Source organism: Mauremys mutica, chromosome 6 (genome assembly GCF_020497125.1).
Source record: "Mauremys mutica isolate MM-2020 ecotype Southern chromosome 6, ASM2049712v1, whole genome shotgun sequence".
NCBI classification, from domain to species: domain Eukaryota; kingdom Metazoa; phylum Chordata; order Testudines; family Geoemydidae; genus Mauremys; species Mauremys mutica.
The window spans coordinates 95119572-95136621 of NC_059077.1; the positions used below are offsets into that span (position 1 = coordinate 95119572).

General features: G+C 42.4%; 1 protein-coding gene across 2 annotated transcripts in view; it reads right to left on the reverse strand.

Annotated features, from left to right (window-relative positions):
- Positions 1-17050, reverse strand: part of PRUNE2 (prune homolog 2 with BCH domain) — a 142845-nt gene that overhangs the window by 47757 nt on the left and 78038 nt on the right. For both annotated transcript variants that reach the window (XM_045022105.1, XM_045022106.1), the window contains one exon: positions 16076-16910. In XM_045022105.1, the coding sequence (XP_044878040.1) occupies positions 16076-16910 (835 nt within the window). The remainder of the gene's footprint in view (positions 1-16075; positions 16911-17050) is intronic.

The following is a 17050-nucleotide window of genomic DNA, read 5'->3' on the forward strand; positions in this document are numbered from 1 at the left end:
TTGTGGCCTAACCGCACGGAAGACGAGCATGAATAAACCATGCTGGAGGGGCCTCAGCTGTGCTTAAAATGACAATGACCACATCAGGATGCATTGCCTAAAAGGGACAGGATCTCATATTATGGGGTCCTAACTGGGGCAGTTTCCAGCCCCAGGAGAAGAGGGAAAGAAAATTGAAAGGTCGGGAATAGAGCCAGTAGGAGAAGTAGCATGCAGGAGACACTAGGTGTGGCAAACCCAAGCGGAGGAGTTAGGCAAGGGGCTCATAATCCAGTGTCAAGGAGAGACCCTTGAGCAGAGCATGCTGGGCTACTGATACAATTATCCATCAAGGGCACAATGCACAATGGCCCCAGAAAGAGCATTAGTGATGTGCAGGGCATCAGATATAGGGTGTGGAAGGTAAAACATCATGTCTGTGAGATCAAAGAACAAAGGGTCAAGGTCAGCTCTGGTGTAAGAGGGTGCAGCTGACATCAGTGGAGTTACACCAGGATTGAATATGATACAAAGACTTTACAAGGGAAGATGGGTTTAAGTCCACAATTCAGGAAAACTTCAGCACATGCTAGGTCCCGTTTAGTTAAAGTTCAACACATACTTCAGTGCTTTCCTGAACAGGGATGTTTTCCTCAATTAGATCTTAAATGGGCATCTTGGAGAGTATGCTCTATAGCCCTTTTCCAGCCTGGGTGGATTGCCCTGTGGCACTTTAACTAAGAGTTTCATGGCTTTATTTATTTCATAACCAACAACAAAGTGTGTGCACCAACTCTGCTTGCACCCTTTCCTTTCTGCCATTCTTAATAAAGACTCCTTTCCTGTCAGACATATAATAATGTCTCACATCATGTGCTACAGCATATAGGGACTCCTGTTTGAAACACCTGCTGAGTCTGTGGCATACCCAGTACAATACCATGTACCTACAGCCACGAGTTTCACCATGAACCTCACAATGACTCTCATGGCAGCTGATTGGAGAGCTACACTGTATCCATGTACTTCACGCAACCACTTGTGCTATCTGTGCAGATGAGTGTGCAATATAATGTTCACTAATTGTGCCCCAGAGTTCTCTCCAACATTATCTCCTGTACTGAATATATGTTGAGAAGCTTCCTCTCCAGGAGTTGATATTTCTGGGAATGACATTTCATTGCCATCTCATGGGCATTTCTGGAGCAGGAATATTATTTCCATAAGTAACACATCTCATGTGATCCTCCAGAAAGGACAATGTGGCATTCAGCACATGGGGAGTTGACAGCTGACTCTTTTTGAAGGGAATTTCACAATGTAATACTTATTCCTTATATTTCAGAACTGAAAGCACTAAAATTTCTAACACTAAGGACTAGCTTCCGCTTTCACTGGGAACAAATACAGAAGAATTTGTTTTACTATTGAAAAGTAAATGTGCCTTTTGCCTCTAGATATTTGGATTGAATCTGTTCCACATCAGCAGTGTATGAAAGTCATTAGCATATGTGATAGCTATTTGATGTCTATTGTGAAACGAGAGTTGATGGAGTCAATCCACATCCTACTGGGCAGGTTTCCACATCAGAAAAAGCACCATCATAATTTTGGGCAGAAAGCACAGAGACCTGGGATAGAATAGACACTGGTCTCCCCTGTTTCATCAGGACTTTATCCTTGTAGATCAAAGGTTGGTGCACTTTGGTGTGGGGTTGGCTGTAGGTCCTGCTGCTTTAGGTAAGTTGGCAAATGTTTGATCCGTACTAGCCTGCAGTCGCTCACACAAAGACCATTTCTATACATTTTGCTGTCTATAATATTTTCCTGCTACAGGCAAACACCTTTCATCCTCTGTGAGAGAGCCAGCCCTGTATTGGTGAGATGAAATAGGGAAGCTTGCACTCTTGCTGTCCAATCTGCATTTATCCCATAGATAAAGGGCCTCTGTCTCCAGAAGTATCAATCTTTTGCAGGACTAAATTTGCGTAACAATATTTTAATCCGTTAATGTGCTGTCATAAAGTCCATTAACAAGTAAGCCATTTTTTTCAATATTCAAGAGAGAACAGTTGGTTCAACCACATGACATTATTATCGTCACTCTCATTCTCCTCTGCTTCACTCTTCTTGTTTATTTTTGCATCATATTGCATGACTGTATCTTTCTATGTGTTTGCACAGCATCTAATACAATAGGGCCCCATTCCTGGGACCCTTGGGTGCTACTGTGATATAAATAATCTGAACCATATTTACTTACGCTGACAGAATTGCATTCTTTACCACCTAGGACCCATATCTTACTGATTTTTTTAAGCCCACACATTTATATGAACACAGGGATTTGACTTAAACAGTGACTCTTCCTTACTAGAGTAGCTGCTCAGATAAGAATGCCAATATATCACAGGCTCTTAAAATTTATTTGCTCTGCACTGTAATTGCTTTTTCCAGCTCTGATCTGTCATTTTTCCCGTTTGTCTCTGCTGTTAGAGCTAGATGTTAAGGGCATGCTGTAAAACTACAATGAACTCCTGTTATTAGGTTGGAGATGGACTAGCAGTAACCACTGGCTAACACTGTAAATAGATGTAACTATATGGGCTTTCTGTAGCTCTGCCCTGATACACTCCATGCTACTTTTCTCCCATGCAGGGAGAAACCACACTCTGGATGGCGGGACAGGAGAGTGTGGTCTGAAGAAATGAGTGAAGGTAGCTAGGACTATGGGGAACATTAGTGGCCTCGAAAGGATGTGTCTCGACAGGGTGAGGGAAGGGAAGGGCTCCTCCCCGCATGTGGCTGGATGGCTGTTCTGGCTTGATGTATGGTACTCAGGGCCGGCTCCAGGCACCAGCTTACCAAGCAGGTGCTTGGGGCATCAACTCCGTTGCGGGGCGGCACTTTAAGGTACTCAGCGGCAATTCGGCGGAGAGTCCCTCACTCCCGCTCGGAGCAAAGGACCTCCCGCTGAATTGCCGCAGATCGTGACTGCGGCTTTTTTTTTTTTTTTTGGGCTGCTTGGGGCGGCAAAACCCCTGGAGCCGGCCCTGATGGTACTTTTCTTTTCACAGCCCAAAGTGTTCCCCCAGGAGGCAGTATGACTAAGAAAGGCATGATGCCTCCTGGCACTGCTGAGTGCCTCCTCCCACTCCCCAGCACAGCTCTGCTTCTTAAGAGGTATAAATGAGTCCAAATCGTAACCCCTCATTTACTCAAAATGGTACTTACCGGTAACTACACCTACCAACACAACACATTTCCTCCCCACGCTGTTTTAAGTATGTCATAGTTAGATATTCTATATATATTCTGCAACTTCTTCTGCACCACTGTCATTTCTCTGGACTAGATAAAAGTATTTGTTTACAAAAATTCCTCCACAAGAATAATTTTCATTCTCTCTTCACAGATAAAAAATGAAAATGAGCTAATGAAACCGGTAAGCTCCTGACACTAAAAAGGAATGAAAGTAATTCCTGTACAAAGCAACTTTTGCAGTAGTTCTTCAGCACTCATATCGGTTGACATTCTTAACTTTATAATTCTTGTAACCTTGTGAGAGAGAGCAAAAGATCCCTTGCTCCCTCACAAGGTTACAAGACTCTTTGTACTACAATAATTTAAAAGGGTGTTGCAAGGGTGGGCAGGAAATGTTACATGCTTCAGTTGATAGCAAAGGACCAAAAACAATAGACTGTCAAGTAATGCACTGTTAGTGCTGTCTCAAATTCTTGCTATGCCAGTAGTTAAGCAATCATTTAAAAACACAATGACAATGCCTCGGTTTTCTCTCCCCCCTTCCCATGCCCTGAAAGCTATGCAAATGAACTGAAAATACACTGTAATCAGAAGTGTTAGGTGATTGATTGTACACTGAAGTTTTGTTCCCTAATTATAAATACCACCTCTGCTCCCTGACAAAACAAGTCCATCGAATGGATGTAAGCTCCTCTCTGAAAGAGTTGCAGCATAATTAAAATACAGCTGCCTGATTTTCAGTAATGAGGAACTAGATGCTTTGCAGCCTGCTAACAAACATTCCTCTCATCCCTTCTTTTTTCTCTGAATGAACTGCTACAATAGAACTGTTAACCAGAAAAGCACTTTGCATATCATTCTCGTAATGCAAAGAGATGCTTACCTTCCAAAGACTTGAGGAGGATTTTTTTTTAGAGGGAAAATAATACAGATGCTTTATTGCTGCACTTCAGCATCCCTCTTCCTGTAGCAGTTTACTGGGAATACAGATCCTCCACCATTTTCTGGTCACATGACTAGTGGTACTTCTAAATAAGGATGATCACCTGCCTTCGGGTAGCCTGCTGTATGTACCAGAAACCACAGCCACTCTGGTTGGGTGAATGAGAGAGAGCTGAATGGAACTTTATCTGTGGGGAAATATTTTTGTAATGGTCCTGTGGAGCTCTGTCACAGTATCCCCAAACTTTTATATGGGGAGTCAGCTGTCTGTTGTGAAAAGCTGCTCGCTGTTTCATTTCAGAGTCTGAGGAAAGCTTGCAGTGAGAGAGGAGACAAAAGTTTGTGTGGATCCAGCTCATCCCAGCCCTCATTTTTGTTTGCCTCTTGTGGTTATATAACACATACAGATTCAAGCGTGCTTTAGATGACTTGTTTCAGTTTAATAGTTTCGTTATGAAAATGTAAATATTATTAAAACCATCATATGGAGCAGGATGTGCTCAATAAAACAATATCTCAGGGGCTTTACTAAAGGCTCTACGCTCTCCTCTGAGAGCACAGGAGGTGGGGAACCTGCACTTGCAGGAAAGGGAATTTCTTCCCCTGGAGCATGATGAGCCTGGTTCTGTGAAAGCCCCATTGGGGGCATGATCTCCTTGTGCTTCCAGTATTACAGAGAAGGAGAAAAAGAAGGGAGTGGGCTGGGCTTTTCTGGATTTTTCCCTCACAGTCCTGGAGAGAAGGGGCACACAGGAAGCCAGTAGCCCCTGAGGCTGTATTAACTTCAGCTGGCCTGTGAAACTCCTCTTTCAGCCAGACTGTAAGTATATCAGGGGTGTTTGTACGATCAACCCCCTAGACTGCAACCATCTCAGGGCACAGGCCTGCTATTTTTTTTAATTTGTCTATAAATTCCTTGCACGCCTACAGCATTTCATGAAAAAAGATTCAGACATTGTCATCTCGTGCTGCATTTGAATCAGTATTCCAGCAGTGAAAGATCTTGGATTCCATTATCAATCTCCTGAGTAATCAGCCCTCCTCCCTTACCTTTTAAAGATACCAGACAACTACTGAGCGTTTAAAGAGATATAAAACATGCTCCCTCTCGAAGATGTTGCTGTAGAAATGTGATTAGTAGTGCTGCAGCCAGTGTAACAGTTCTTTAAATCAAGTTCCTTTGATTGTTGGTGGGGTTGGTGGGTTTTGTATTGGTTTGGTTTGGTTTTGGTTTTACTAGCAGACTTCCAATGTGTCTGAAATTTTAATCTCATTTTATGCTGGGCACTTAGGAAAAAAAATCCATAGTAAAAAATACAAAATTATGCTTCTGCAATGATAGACAAGGTGAGTGAGGTAATTTCTTTTATTGGACCAAACTTCTGTTGGTGAGAGAGACAAGCTTTTGAGCCACACAGAGCTCTTCAGGTCTGGGAACGGTACTCTGAGATTACCTCACCCACACTGTCTCTCTAATATCCTGGGACCAACACAGCTACAACAACTCTGCATACAACTTGTGCAATTATGTCATTATTAACCTGATAATCACATACCCCAATGAAATTAGAAATGTAATAAAAGCTAAGTCTCCAATACGACAATTAGATCTACTACAATTAAATTCCTTGTGCAGAGCCCCACCGACTTCACTGTGACTCACTGCCAGAGTGAGGGTCAACCCATGTGGATCAGATTGCAAGAATGGGGTTGGCATTGTTAATGCTTTGAGCTGAAATAGAGTACAGCTGATCTACAGTGAACAGAACGTAGTACATTTATTCAGAAAAACTAGGGTTGGATAGGAGGGGGAGTTTTTCGTATAACAGATGCGCTTTAGCAATAACCTACATTCAGAAAAATTTTATTGTTTTTACTTTAGAAGGAGATCTATTATCTGTGTTTCCTGAATTAAATAAAAGGTACAATTCACAAAGTGAGTTAGTAATGGAATAGCTGTCCAGGTCTTATTAAAAGCTGGTTAGAAAGTACTTGTTGTGTGGCATGCGGTAAATAATAAAGCTGTTTTTTTTTACAAAAATGGGATTATCACCATATTGGCTTCTGCTATTTTTTAAAATCTGGCACTTCAATGCAAAACTGGCATAAAATTGTAATTATTTTCCAGCATCCAAATGGTAGTATCACCCCAAAACTGGCAACAAAAAGATAGTTGGCATGACTTGCTGGGTCGCAGGAAGTGTGGGGAAATAAAGGATGTTAAGAAAGCTAAGTGTGAAAAGTAAGTTTCGTTATTTCCATCATGTTAAAACTTCAATCATTTAATTCACTGTTATTAAATTGGAGTGATGCAGAAAATACTGGAAAAAGGAAATGCTTCAATGAGGTCAATTATGTATTTACTAAAGTGCCTTAAAATGCATCCAGGCTGGGTATGCCTGTTTCATTCTTCTACTTTCATAGAAGTAACTTTGCAAATGATGATAGTATCTTTGCAAATGATGAAATATCATTAAAAAAAATATAACGAGTAAAGCTGGGTAGGAATAGTTTTCCCATCCTGGGGAAAAAATTGAGGTTTTGAAACATTTTCCTGTCTCAAATAGGGGTGAAATGTCCAAATCTCAAAAAAAAAATTGAGAACCAATAATCTGGAAAAAAAATCAGTGTGGGTCGGTTGAAATATTTCATTTTGATAATTCTGAAACATTTAATTTTGATTTAAAAAATCAGCAAATACTATAAATTAACTTACATTTCAAAACAAAAAGTTATTTTGAATCAAAACATTGACTTTTTTTTTTGAAAATGTCCAGATGGGATGTTTTGACAAATTCAAAAGTTTCTTATTCAAAAGTTTTTCAACACAGGAATTTGTCAAAACTTACCCTTTCCCATGCACACTTTGTGTTTTGCTGAATTGGCATTTTTGAGACAATTCCGGACCAGTTTTTATGACAAGTCCATTGTGGCATCCTAATGGCAATTAATATGGTAAGGTACAAGGGGCTGGGATCTTGCCAGATTTAGTACTTGTAAAGCACCATGCACACCTACAGTGTTGTTTAAATAATAATGAATAACAATGCCAGTAGTAATAATGTGCTCTACCATGTGTCAGACCTGGGTTCAAATCTCCGTTCAAGTCTCTTATCCTATATTTCAGCAGGGACTGAAAGTACTACTAAAGCAATATGTTCAGTCCCCAGAGTGCCTGGCATTGCTGTAGAGTGACACTGATCAAATAAGGAACAATTGTGGTAGGAGTGAATAAAGTCCTGTCCACTTCTCCTCAGGTTTCAAGATGATGGCTTTGAGATCTCCCTAGGGAGAGGCTGGCCTATAAAGCAGCATGAAGGCAGAGGACTACAATGCAGAATACTGAAGAATCCAGCTGTTCATGATTACAACAAATGTAAAGAAATATTTTTTGCTTAATAAACATAATGGGCCAGATTCTCTGTTGGGCCCAGATTGTGCTGACACAGAAGAGACGGGACACCAAGGGTCCTGCTGGCCTTCCTGGTTCTCTGCCCAATAGGGTGACCAGACAGCAAGTGTGAAAAATCGGGACAGGGAATGGGGGGTAATAGGAGCCTATATAAAATAAATCCCTTAATATCGGGACTGTCCCTATAAAATCAGGACACCTGGTCACCCTACTGCCCAACCCTGGCCTTGGGTTCACACTAGAGCAGACTGAAGAAAAATATCTGCGGCGAAATCCTGAAGTCACTTGGAGTTTTGCTATAGACTTCTTTGGGATCAGTGTTTCACCTTAATGTTGGATTTTGGTATCTGAACTTTAAAACAGGTGGCCTAAGTCACTAATGGCTTTGACATTATATTATGTGCATTTGACTAAATAACACAGCCTATTTTCAAAGTTCCTTGAATTTGTCTACACTAAAGGGCTTAGAAGGGAGAACTGAAATCCCTGTTATTCATGAAATAGTCACAATTTTTTTCCTCCTCGGTATTTTACGATCTTTGATCTCTGCTAATATAAACACAGGCTCTCTCAGTCAAGATTTCCTGTACTGTTTACATGGCATAACAGTTTGACCTTTTAAGAACATAAGAACATAACAATTTGACCCGTTCTCTGAAGAGCGATGATGGTGACCGGAGGAGGGCAAAAAAACCTTTCCCCAGGAATCATGTTACAAATGAGAGGAGGGCCTGGAATCCTCCTCCCTGTAGAGTACTGTGGGTTGGGGTAGAAAAGGAGCTGAAGCCTCCCCTGCGGAGAATGGAAAAAAACATTTCAGGGGAAAATGCAGATTCAGTAACACTGAAATGTTTTCCCAATTTGTATCAATTTTTCCAACTTCTCATTTCTGGGGAAAAACACACCACAACTCCCCCCAAAATTGAAATATTTTGTTTTCACATTTTCAGAATGAAACATTTTGATTTCTCAGTTCAAAACAACTTTACATTTTGAAATTTCCTTTAACTTTTAAAATTCTTTTTTAAACATTAAAAATGTTTTAAATCAAAACAAAGCATTTTGTTTTGGGCCAAACAAAATGTTTTATTTGCCCCAAATCGGTTATTTTTCTTTTTCAGAATTGCTGAAGAACTAATAAATCTATTATTTTGCCCAGCTCCCCTTCTGTCCTGCTCCCCTTCCCATATACACCTGATTCTATTACTGCTCTCACCAATCCTGACTCCTCAAACAGCCCCTTCCTGGTGTTCATGATCCCTTCTCCAGCTCATTCTACCCCTCTTTTCCGCCTCCCACAATTCATCTTCCTATCTGCCTGCCTCTCCAGCAGCCATTCTAGCTTCCTTACCTCTTACTCAATTCTCCTTGTTCCCTAGACTGAACCATGCTTTTATTCCTGCCCCTCCATCTCCTCCCCCTTCACCCTTCCGTTCTGCCTCAGCCTTTTTGGTTTGCTTGTTTGGGGTTTTTTTTTTAAAGCATCCCCATCCTTTAGCTTTTTTTGGCTACACCTCTTCTGTTCCACCAGACAGCCCTCTTGAGGTTCATGGTTATCCTGACCTTTGAGCTGCAGAAATTATTTTACCCACTGGTAGGGTGACCAGACAGGAAGTGTGAAAAATCGGGATGGGGGGTGGGGGGTAATAGGAGTCTATATAAGAAAAAGACCCAAAAATCGGGACTGTCCCTATAAAATCGGGACATCTGGTCACCCTACCCACTGGGTTCTTATTCTTAAATCTACTTCTAATCCTCAACTATCCTGACCTGTGGTAAGGGGAGGAGGTGGATGCAAGGGGTTTATGACACAAAAACATGAAGGGGGAACAGAGACAATGTGAGGGCATGAGTCTACCGGCCAGGGACAAACAGGTGCAGGGCTATCACTGGGAGAATGTACATGCTTCTATATGTTGTTCCAGTACCTATAATTCCAGTGCTTGTGAGATGAAACCTCTTTCCTTGAGAAATACTCTTATCATTTCCCACCACCACTATCTACCATACATGCAAACATACCTGGGATGATGCCTACAGTAGAGCTGGGCAAATTTTTTGGGTTGAATAGTACATTTGCTGAAAAATGTAAATCAAATTAGGCACATAGTTTTGTACGGATAAAAAAATGAAAAAAAAATAAAAATAGAAAAAGGTGAAATGTTTTGATATTTTTAAATGAAACATTTTGATTTTTTCTTTTGCAATTTAGCTAGATGTGTTTTTTAAGAGTAATAAATACCTGAAAACGTAACAAAATAAAACAAAAAATTGAAAAATAATTGGTTTTGTTCAAAGAACATGTTTTGTTTGATCCAAAATATTTTTTGTTTTTGTTTTTTGTTTTGGCAAGAAAACATTTTTTTTTCAGTTTCAGTTCACAACTAACAGGGGTTTTTTTAAATTGTTTTTTAATTTTTCAGTTTAGCCACTGGAAAATCAATTTTTCTCTCAGCTCCAGCCTACAGAGCCTCTTCCAATGACTGCTGCTGCCTCCAGAGGAGAAGCGAGAGGGGAAGCCCCAACCCCAAAACACAGATAGGGGGCAGGAATATACTTCCAACAATATTTTACAGCCTTTCTAAAAATGACGTATTTTACAAACATTACTTTGAACATGCACAGAAAAGAGTGGTTATATGTGAGCTAATACCACCATCTATTGTGTCTCAGTCCTTAATTACTGTGGCACTATCCAGTTTCATATAGTTATGTAAGATGAGTTACTCTGCCACAAAAAAATGACCTTCAGACTCCGGAAATTTTACTGTTGGCATCATATCAGCGCTAGCAGAGAAAGATGTTATTCTAGACATCCTAGACCTGTACAGTACTCCATGAATTTTTTTCTTTCTAAATTAGTCATTCTTGGCTGTTCATGTAAGAAAAGCCATATAAAAAGCTATTTTCTTTCCAATGAGAATGACATTAATAATGTGCTATCAGATCTTTTTGCATTTTACATGAGGCCAAATAAATGCCAGGACTTAGTATTTCTAGTGTTCAGCTCTTATTGGCATTGGTTTATGGTCTTTCTTACATATTTTAATGCAAGAAATAAATGTTTTAAAAGATTCTAAGAATGAGGTCAGTCTGCCCTGTGTTATTACATTTCTTATTGCTTCTGTTTTTCTGATATTGTTGTGGGTGTCTCAAGGCAAGGCAGTAGGGAGAGGACCTTCATGGCCTACTACAGACCCTCTCACAACCTGCTTGACCCCCCTCTACCAACTCTTGTCAAGGAATTTCTTGATCTGCCACTAGGAAGTGACAGGACAGTGACTGATTCAAGGAAGGGGAACTTCAAGTTTTTATGTCTTGTTTTTATTTATTGTCTCTCATTCATAATTTCTTCCCCAACAAAACAGTCAAACTGACTACATTGAATTTTCATAGCTGAACTGTCAGACAGGAGGAGGGCCGACAATTATGTAACCTGCATTTTCTCCCTCCCCTCATTCTACCAATTGAAGGCCCTGATTCAGCAATCGACCAAAAAGAGAATATCCATAGGTTGTTCCTGTACATGGGTACATGGATGTTCTTGTGGCAGTATCTTGTGCTAAGCAGCCAGTCATTGGATTGAGAAATTTGTGCTTCTCTGCTGCTTTAAACTTTATCCTCTAAACAGGATATTTATTTCAGACAAAGGAGCAGCCCCCAGAGGGATTTCATCCTGGAGCAAATTAAAGAAATATTTTTTCTTTTTTAATGTGTCACCAAAATGCATATAAAAGAGTCCCTAATGACACACACCAAATCAGAGTAGTTCCCAAGTTGCTGATTGCTTCATTTATACAACAGGCTTAATAAAATGACTATAGGACCTTGTAAATAATTGTTCCTACATGTGTTTTGTCCCTTTCCATTCAGCAAATACATGTGTATGTGTACAGCGCTGGGAGTTAAACCTGTCTTCGTACAGCTGAGTAGGGAAAGCACTGCAGTCTGTCCACACTGACAGCTGCCAGCGCTCTGTCGTGGCCACATTTGCAGCATCTGCAGTGGCACTGGGAGTGGTGCATTATGGGCAGCTATCCCAGTGTTCAAGTGGCTGCAATGTGCTTTTCAAAAGGGGTGGGGTGGAATGTGATAGGGAGCGTGGGGGCGGGGGAGAGTGGGTTTTTGGAGCCGATACTCTGTCAGCAACTGCCTTGCAAGTTCCGACCCTCTCCCCCACCCCTCTCTCGCTCACTGAAAGCAAATAGCCCTCTTTGTTTTTTTCCTCACAGACCAGATAAGCAGCCGCTCCTAAACGGACCCCCTCTCCCGCCCGCCATGCTGCTTCTCTCCTCAAGCCCCTTCCTTCCCCCTCTCTTCAAGCAAACACTAGCTGTGGGCGTTCCAAAGGGAGCTCCCTGCCTCTGCTTTGTCACAGCAATCAGGAGTTGTGTTTGTTTTTTTGATAAGCAGCTTCGGGAGCCCCGAGTTCACAACAAAACAAACAGAGGCATCACAACAAAACAAAGAGAGTTATCTTTACTTAAAAGGATATGGGAAGCTTCTGGAGGTCAGTTACAGCGTACTAAGATTATTCCCTGTTTACACTGGCACCCCAGCACTGCAGCAGCAGTGTTATACTCTTTATTCCTTTCGTAGAGGTGGAGTACAGGCAGCGCTGTAGCCACGGAGATACAGCGCTGTATGTGCCTTGCCAGTGTGGACGGGGAGTGAGTTACAGCACTATAAAGCCACCACCAGCGCTGCAACTCTCAAGTGTAGCCAAGGCCTGAGCCTTGCCTCTACTAGCACTTACCCCATTGCTACCACTGGTAGTAGTTGCTGTAACAGAGGGCCAGATTTTCAAATGCTCAGAACCCACAACTGGGCTAGACTTACAAACGAGCTCAGCATCCAACATGCCGCATTCCTTTGGCAATCTGGCCCCCCTGGGCTCCCAACAGGACTGAGACCTTCTGAAAATTGGGTTCCAGCAGAGGGTGCTGAGCACTTTGACAAATTCAGGCCTACAGGGACTCATTTTTCTAGTGTCTGTGTAAGACCAGAATCAGCCCCTATATTCTGAGGAATCACACCAAAAAGTTAGCTATTTAGTGTTTGCTTCTTCAAAACTTTTCTCAGACCCACAGCGGTGACATAAAAATAACAGTGAAAAATGGATATTTAGAATTATTCTCACTTTCTGTGTGAAGACATTAACACCACTGAGTAGTGCAGGCATGGCAGGCGAGAAGCCTAGGATGCTGACTCCATGTAATTAATCAGGGTGACTTAAGCAGGGCCAGCATCTGGCAGCTTTTAATTGAAAATGCTTTTAGTAGGAGGCTAAAGAACCTATAGCTGACTTGCGTTTGTGAGACTTACAAACCCACACCTTTCTTAAGTAACCCGTCCAATTTGTTGTCCCATTTGGACATCTGTTATGAAAGTCTTGAGGTCAAGCACTGGGACAGAGTTTCCATTGCATTACTTTTTTACTGCACAGAAATTGATAAGCACTGACCGTCTCTGCCTTCAAACCCCTTCTGAAGATTTGCTTCTTCCTCTACGGCAATAAATGTTAACCGGTACCAGTTAAGCTACCATCATCCTCAATGCATTCTTGTGCTGTCCATCTATTGACTATAAATAATTTGAGATAGGGACAGTGTATTCTTCCTTTATGTTTTGTACAGCAACAAACAATGTTAGTTTTTTGAACAACTAAGGCGCCAATCCTGCCAAAAATTTATGCAGGTGCTTAACTTTCAGCATGCAAGTAGTACCATTGAAGTCAAATGTTTGCAGGATCAGGGCCTACGCTTAGAATGAAACCAATGTTTATCTGAGATAAAAAACAAAATAGCTGAGTATTCTACAGAAGGTTTTTTTTAACCATGTGTGGATTGAAACAGAACAGGAGAGGGAGGTCTCTAACTTGTCGAGAGGGAAAAAATCAGTGAGGGAACTATTAAGGTTCTGAGATTGCCAACATTAATCTTAGATGAGGTGGGTGAGATTATACCTTTGATTGGACCAACTTCTTTTGGTGAGATAGACAAACTTTTGAGCTTACACAGAGCTCTTCTTCGGGTCTGGGAACCATACTCGGAGTGGTGTCACGGCTATATACAAGCCTTGTCTCTCCAATAGCTTGGGATCAACACAGCTACAAAAACACTGAGTACAACATTAATCTTATTCAAATGTGATTTGTTTTTGGCCAGCAAATTGTAGTTGTTTGGTATATTACATGCTGTCAGTACATGCAATTATCAGTGTATGCTGCCGCAGTAATGCATGCAGGCCTTCTTGAAAACAGGCTGACTGTCAACACTGCTGCTTGTTAGTGAAATTTTCAGGATGCCTAAAACAATATGTAAACCAATTATAGCAGGGTAATGGAAGTTCTAAATGTCATCAAGCACTCTGTTTCCAATTAAGTGCCAATGCTGGTATGCAATAAGAAATATCCCTCACAGGGGCAGTATCTAGCATTTCAAATGAACAACTTCCCCATTAAAAAAATAAAAATGCCACCAAACTGCAGCTGTAAAGGGGCAAAGCAAGAACAAGCCAATTAAATCCTTTTATTTGATTCCCTAAAAGAAGCTTCCCTCACATTTCCCAGGATCCTTACTTTGAAAAACAAAGTGAGGGTCAGGTTTAGTTATAGGACTATTGTTTTAAAATGATGGCAGGAAGGGGACCCTAACAGGAATAAGCCCAGCCTACTCCTGTAACGTCAGAAAGGGAGCCCCCTAGGATTCCATCATGGCAGGAGCAGGAGGAAAGCAGACTCTTCGGCAGCTGTGGGGCAGGGGAATAGATACAAACACCCTAAAGACAGTTGTGAAGCAGACGGAAGACAGAGGAAGTACCTCCACCCCCAAAATACTGCAATCCTTGGTGCAGAGGAGGGTAGTCACCAGCAACTCCCTCTCTCCCTAAAGATACTCAGCAGAGAGGGAGCAGGCATCAATGGTAGACACAAAGAGCTGTGTGCAACACACATCATCTTCAGATTTCCTCAGCTATCACTCCAGTCAGAGTGGGAAGAGACGCAGGAAGGGAGCACTGCAGCTGCTTTCACTGGCTCTTGGAATCGCTCATGTGAACTTTGAACTCCCTCACTCTCTTTCCTCTGCATGTGAGAAGGATTGCTTTTTCACTTCCTACAGGAGGGCAGCCCTTTGCTTACTGCCAGAAAGGCAGAAGAAATGAAGGGATTGTGTCTGACAAGCCCCCATCTTTTCCTCCAGTCTCTCCTCCCTCTTGACAGAATTATGGAAATAATCCTTCCCTCCAAATCCCATCTTTATGGCAGCACCTTGCAGTCAGGTGGGGCTTGATGCTGTCCTCCCAGCTCTCTGCTGGCGGTAGCAGATCCTACTCTTGTTAACCCTCTTTTACCCTCCCCCATCACAGCCGCTTCAGATTCAGTCTACCCTGGAGGGACTTTCTCTGAGACATAGGGTATGTCTACACTGTGAAGTTGTCAATAAAACTTTTGTCTTTCACTAGTACCTAAAAAAGCCCCCCCGCAAAAGACAAAAGTTTTGTCGATGCAAGTGGCAGTGTGAACGTGGCTTTGTGCTGCTGACAAAGCTAACTCTTCTCGCGGAGCTGGAAGTTTTTTGTCGGCAAAACTGCTGACTTTTAGCAACAAGGTTGTGTTGCTAAAAGCTGCATGGTATAGACAAGCCCATAGACTGGGATTGGAATTATTTCTGTGAGGGAAAGGTAATCCCTGGGGTTCCTATAATCTCCTTCAAAATTATGAAACAATTTTAAATGGACCCACTTTGAGCCAGGGCCGCCCAGAGGATTCCGGGGGCCCGGGGTCTTCAGCAGCGGGGGGCCCCGCTTCGGCGGTAAGTCGGCGGTGGGAGGGGCCTTCCATTCCGGGACCCGCCGCCAAAGTGCCCCAAAGACCCACGGCGGGGACCCCCCGCCGCCGAATTACCGCTGAAGCGAGACCTGCCACCGAAGTGCAGCCCCCACCGCGGGTCTGCGGGTCTTCGGGGCACTTCGGCGGCGGGTCCCAGAACGGAAGGACCCCCCCGCCACCGAATTACTGCCGAAGACCCGGCTTCACTCCAGCGGCAGGTCCCACTTCGGAGGTAATTCGGCGGCGGGGGGATCCTTCTATCCTGGAGAGGAAGGACCCCCTGCCAGCGAAGACCGGGAGCGAAGAAGCTCCGGGGGCCCGGCCCCGCGAGAGTTTTCCGGGGCCCCCGGAGCGAGTGAAGGACCCCGCTCCAGGAGCCCCAAAAAACTCTCATGAGGGCCCCTGCTGGGCCCGGGGCCTGGGGTAAATTGCCCCACTTGCCCCCCCCCTAGGCGGCCCTGCTTTGAGCTATCACTAACTTAGGCTGTGTTTGTTACAAAAGGAGAGAGAGAAATCCTATAAATACAACTAATATTGTATTTTTGAATGTTGTCACCTTTGTTTGACCCCCCCCCATCTATTTAAATAACACTGACCATAGTTTCCTAGAAGATTCTCATAAAGAGAGTGTGTGGGCGTTTCCTTACCCTGATACTTGATTTAGTTCTCTTTCACTGTTGAGAAACTCTGTTTCCTCCTCCATTTCTTGTTCAGTTACCATGCCATCTCCAGGATGCTGCTGTGATTGCACTTCCCATATACCATGACCACCAACAACCTGCAATAAAAGAGCATCTGTCCTTATAATGCTTGAATTCTTGTCCTCCCTCATCAGACTGTCTAAGGGAGAATATTCCTCTTGTTCAAATGATTTGTGAGGGGTTTTTTTTAGTTGAACTCCAGATTGTTTGTCATGGATCAACTCCTGGTCTAAAACTGTTTCCAGTTCTTTGACAGAATGTCCAGACCCTGAGTCCATTGTTTCTGTCCTGCTTGAAATGTCTTCAGGTGATATATCACTGGCTTCATTTTTGCCCAGCACTGTCCAACCGTGGTCTTGCACAGGACTTTCAGGGGATCTCTTTTCATCACCCAGTCTTTGAGGCAAAACAGAAGGACTTTTCTCTGCTAAATGAAAAGAACCCCATTCACTACTCAAAAAAGATTCCTCTTTACTTTCATTTATTATGGAGATTGACTGAAACATATCCGAGGAGCCTGCTGAAAAGGCTTCATGAGACTCTGTTTGTTCAGCCACGTTAGCTTCTCGAAATGCAAAATCACTTTCCTTTGTTTCAAGGATATCCTTCTTCACAGATCCATTTTCTTCAGCAGTAACAAGAATGTAATCCATCTCTAGTGCAGTCTGATCTTTGTTCACCCGTGTCCTCATATCTTCCATACTCTCTGTACTTGTCAGTTCAGGGCTCTCAGTGGAATTTCTTCCATTCCCCTCCGTATAAAGGGAGTCACTGGCAGCTTCTAAAATGAAAAACAAACAAAATTTTAGCTTTATCAGTTAGCAATTATTGTTTTTCAAATGAGTCCTGTAAAATAAACCCATTTTTATTTGCTTTTGATAGCCTATGTTCTGTGTTAATTTATTCTTGAATTTTATATTA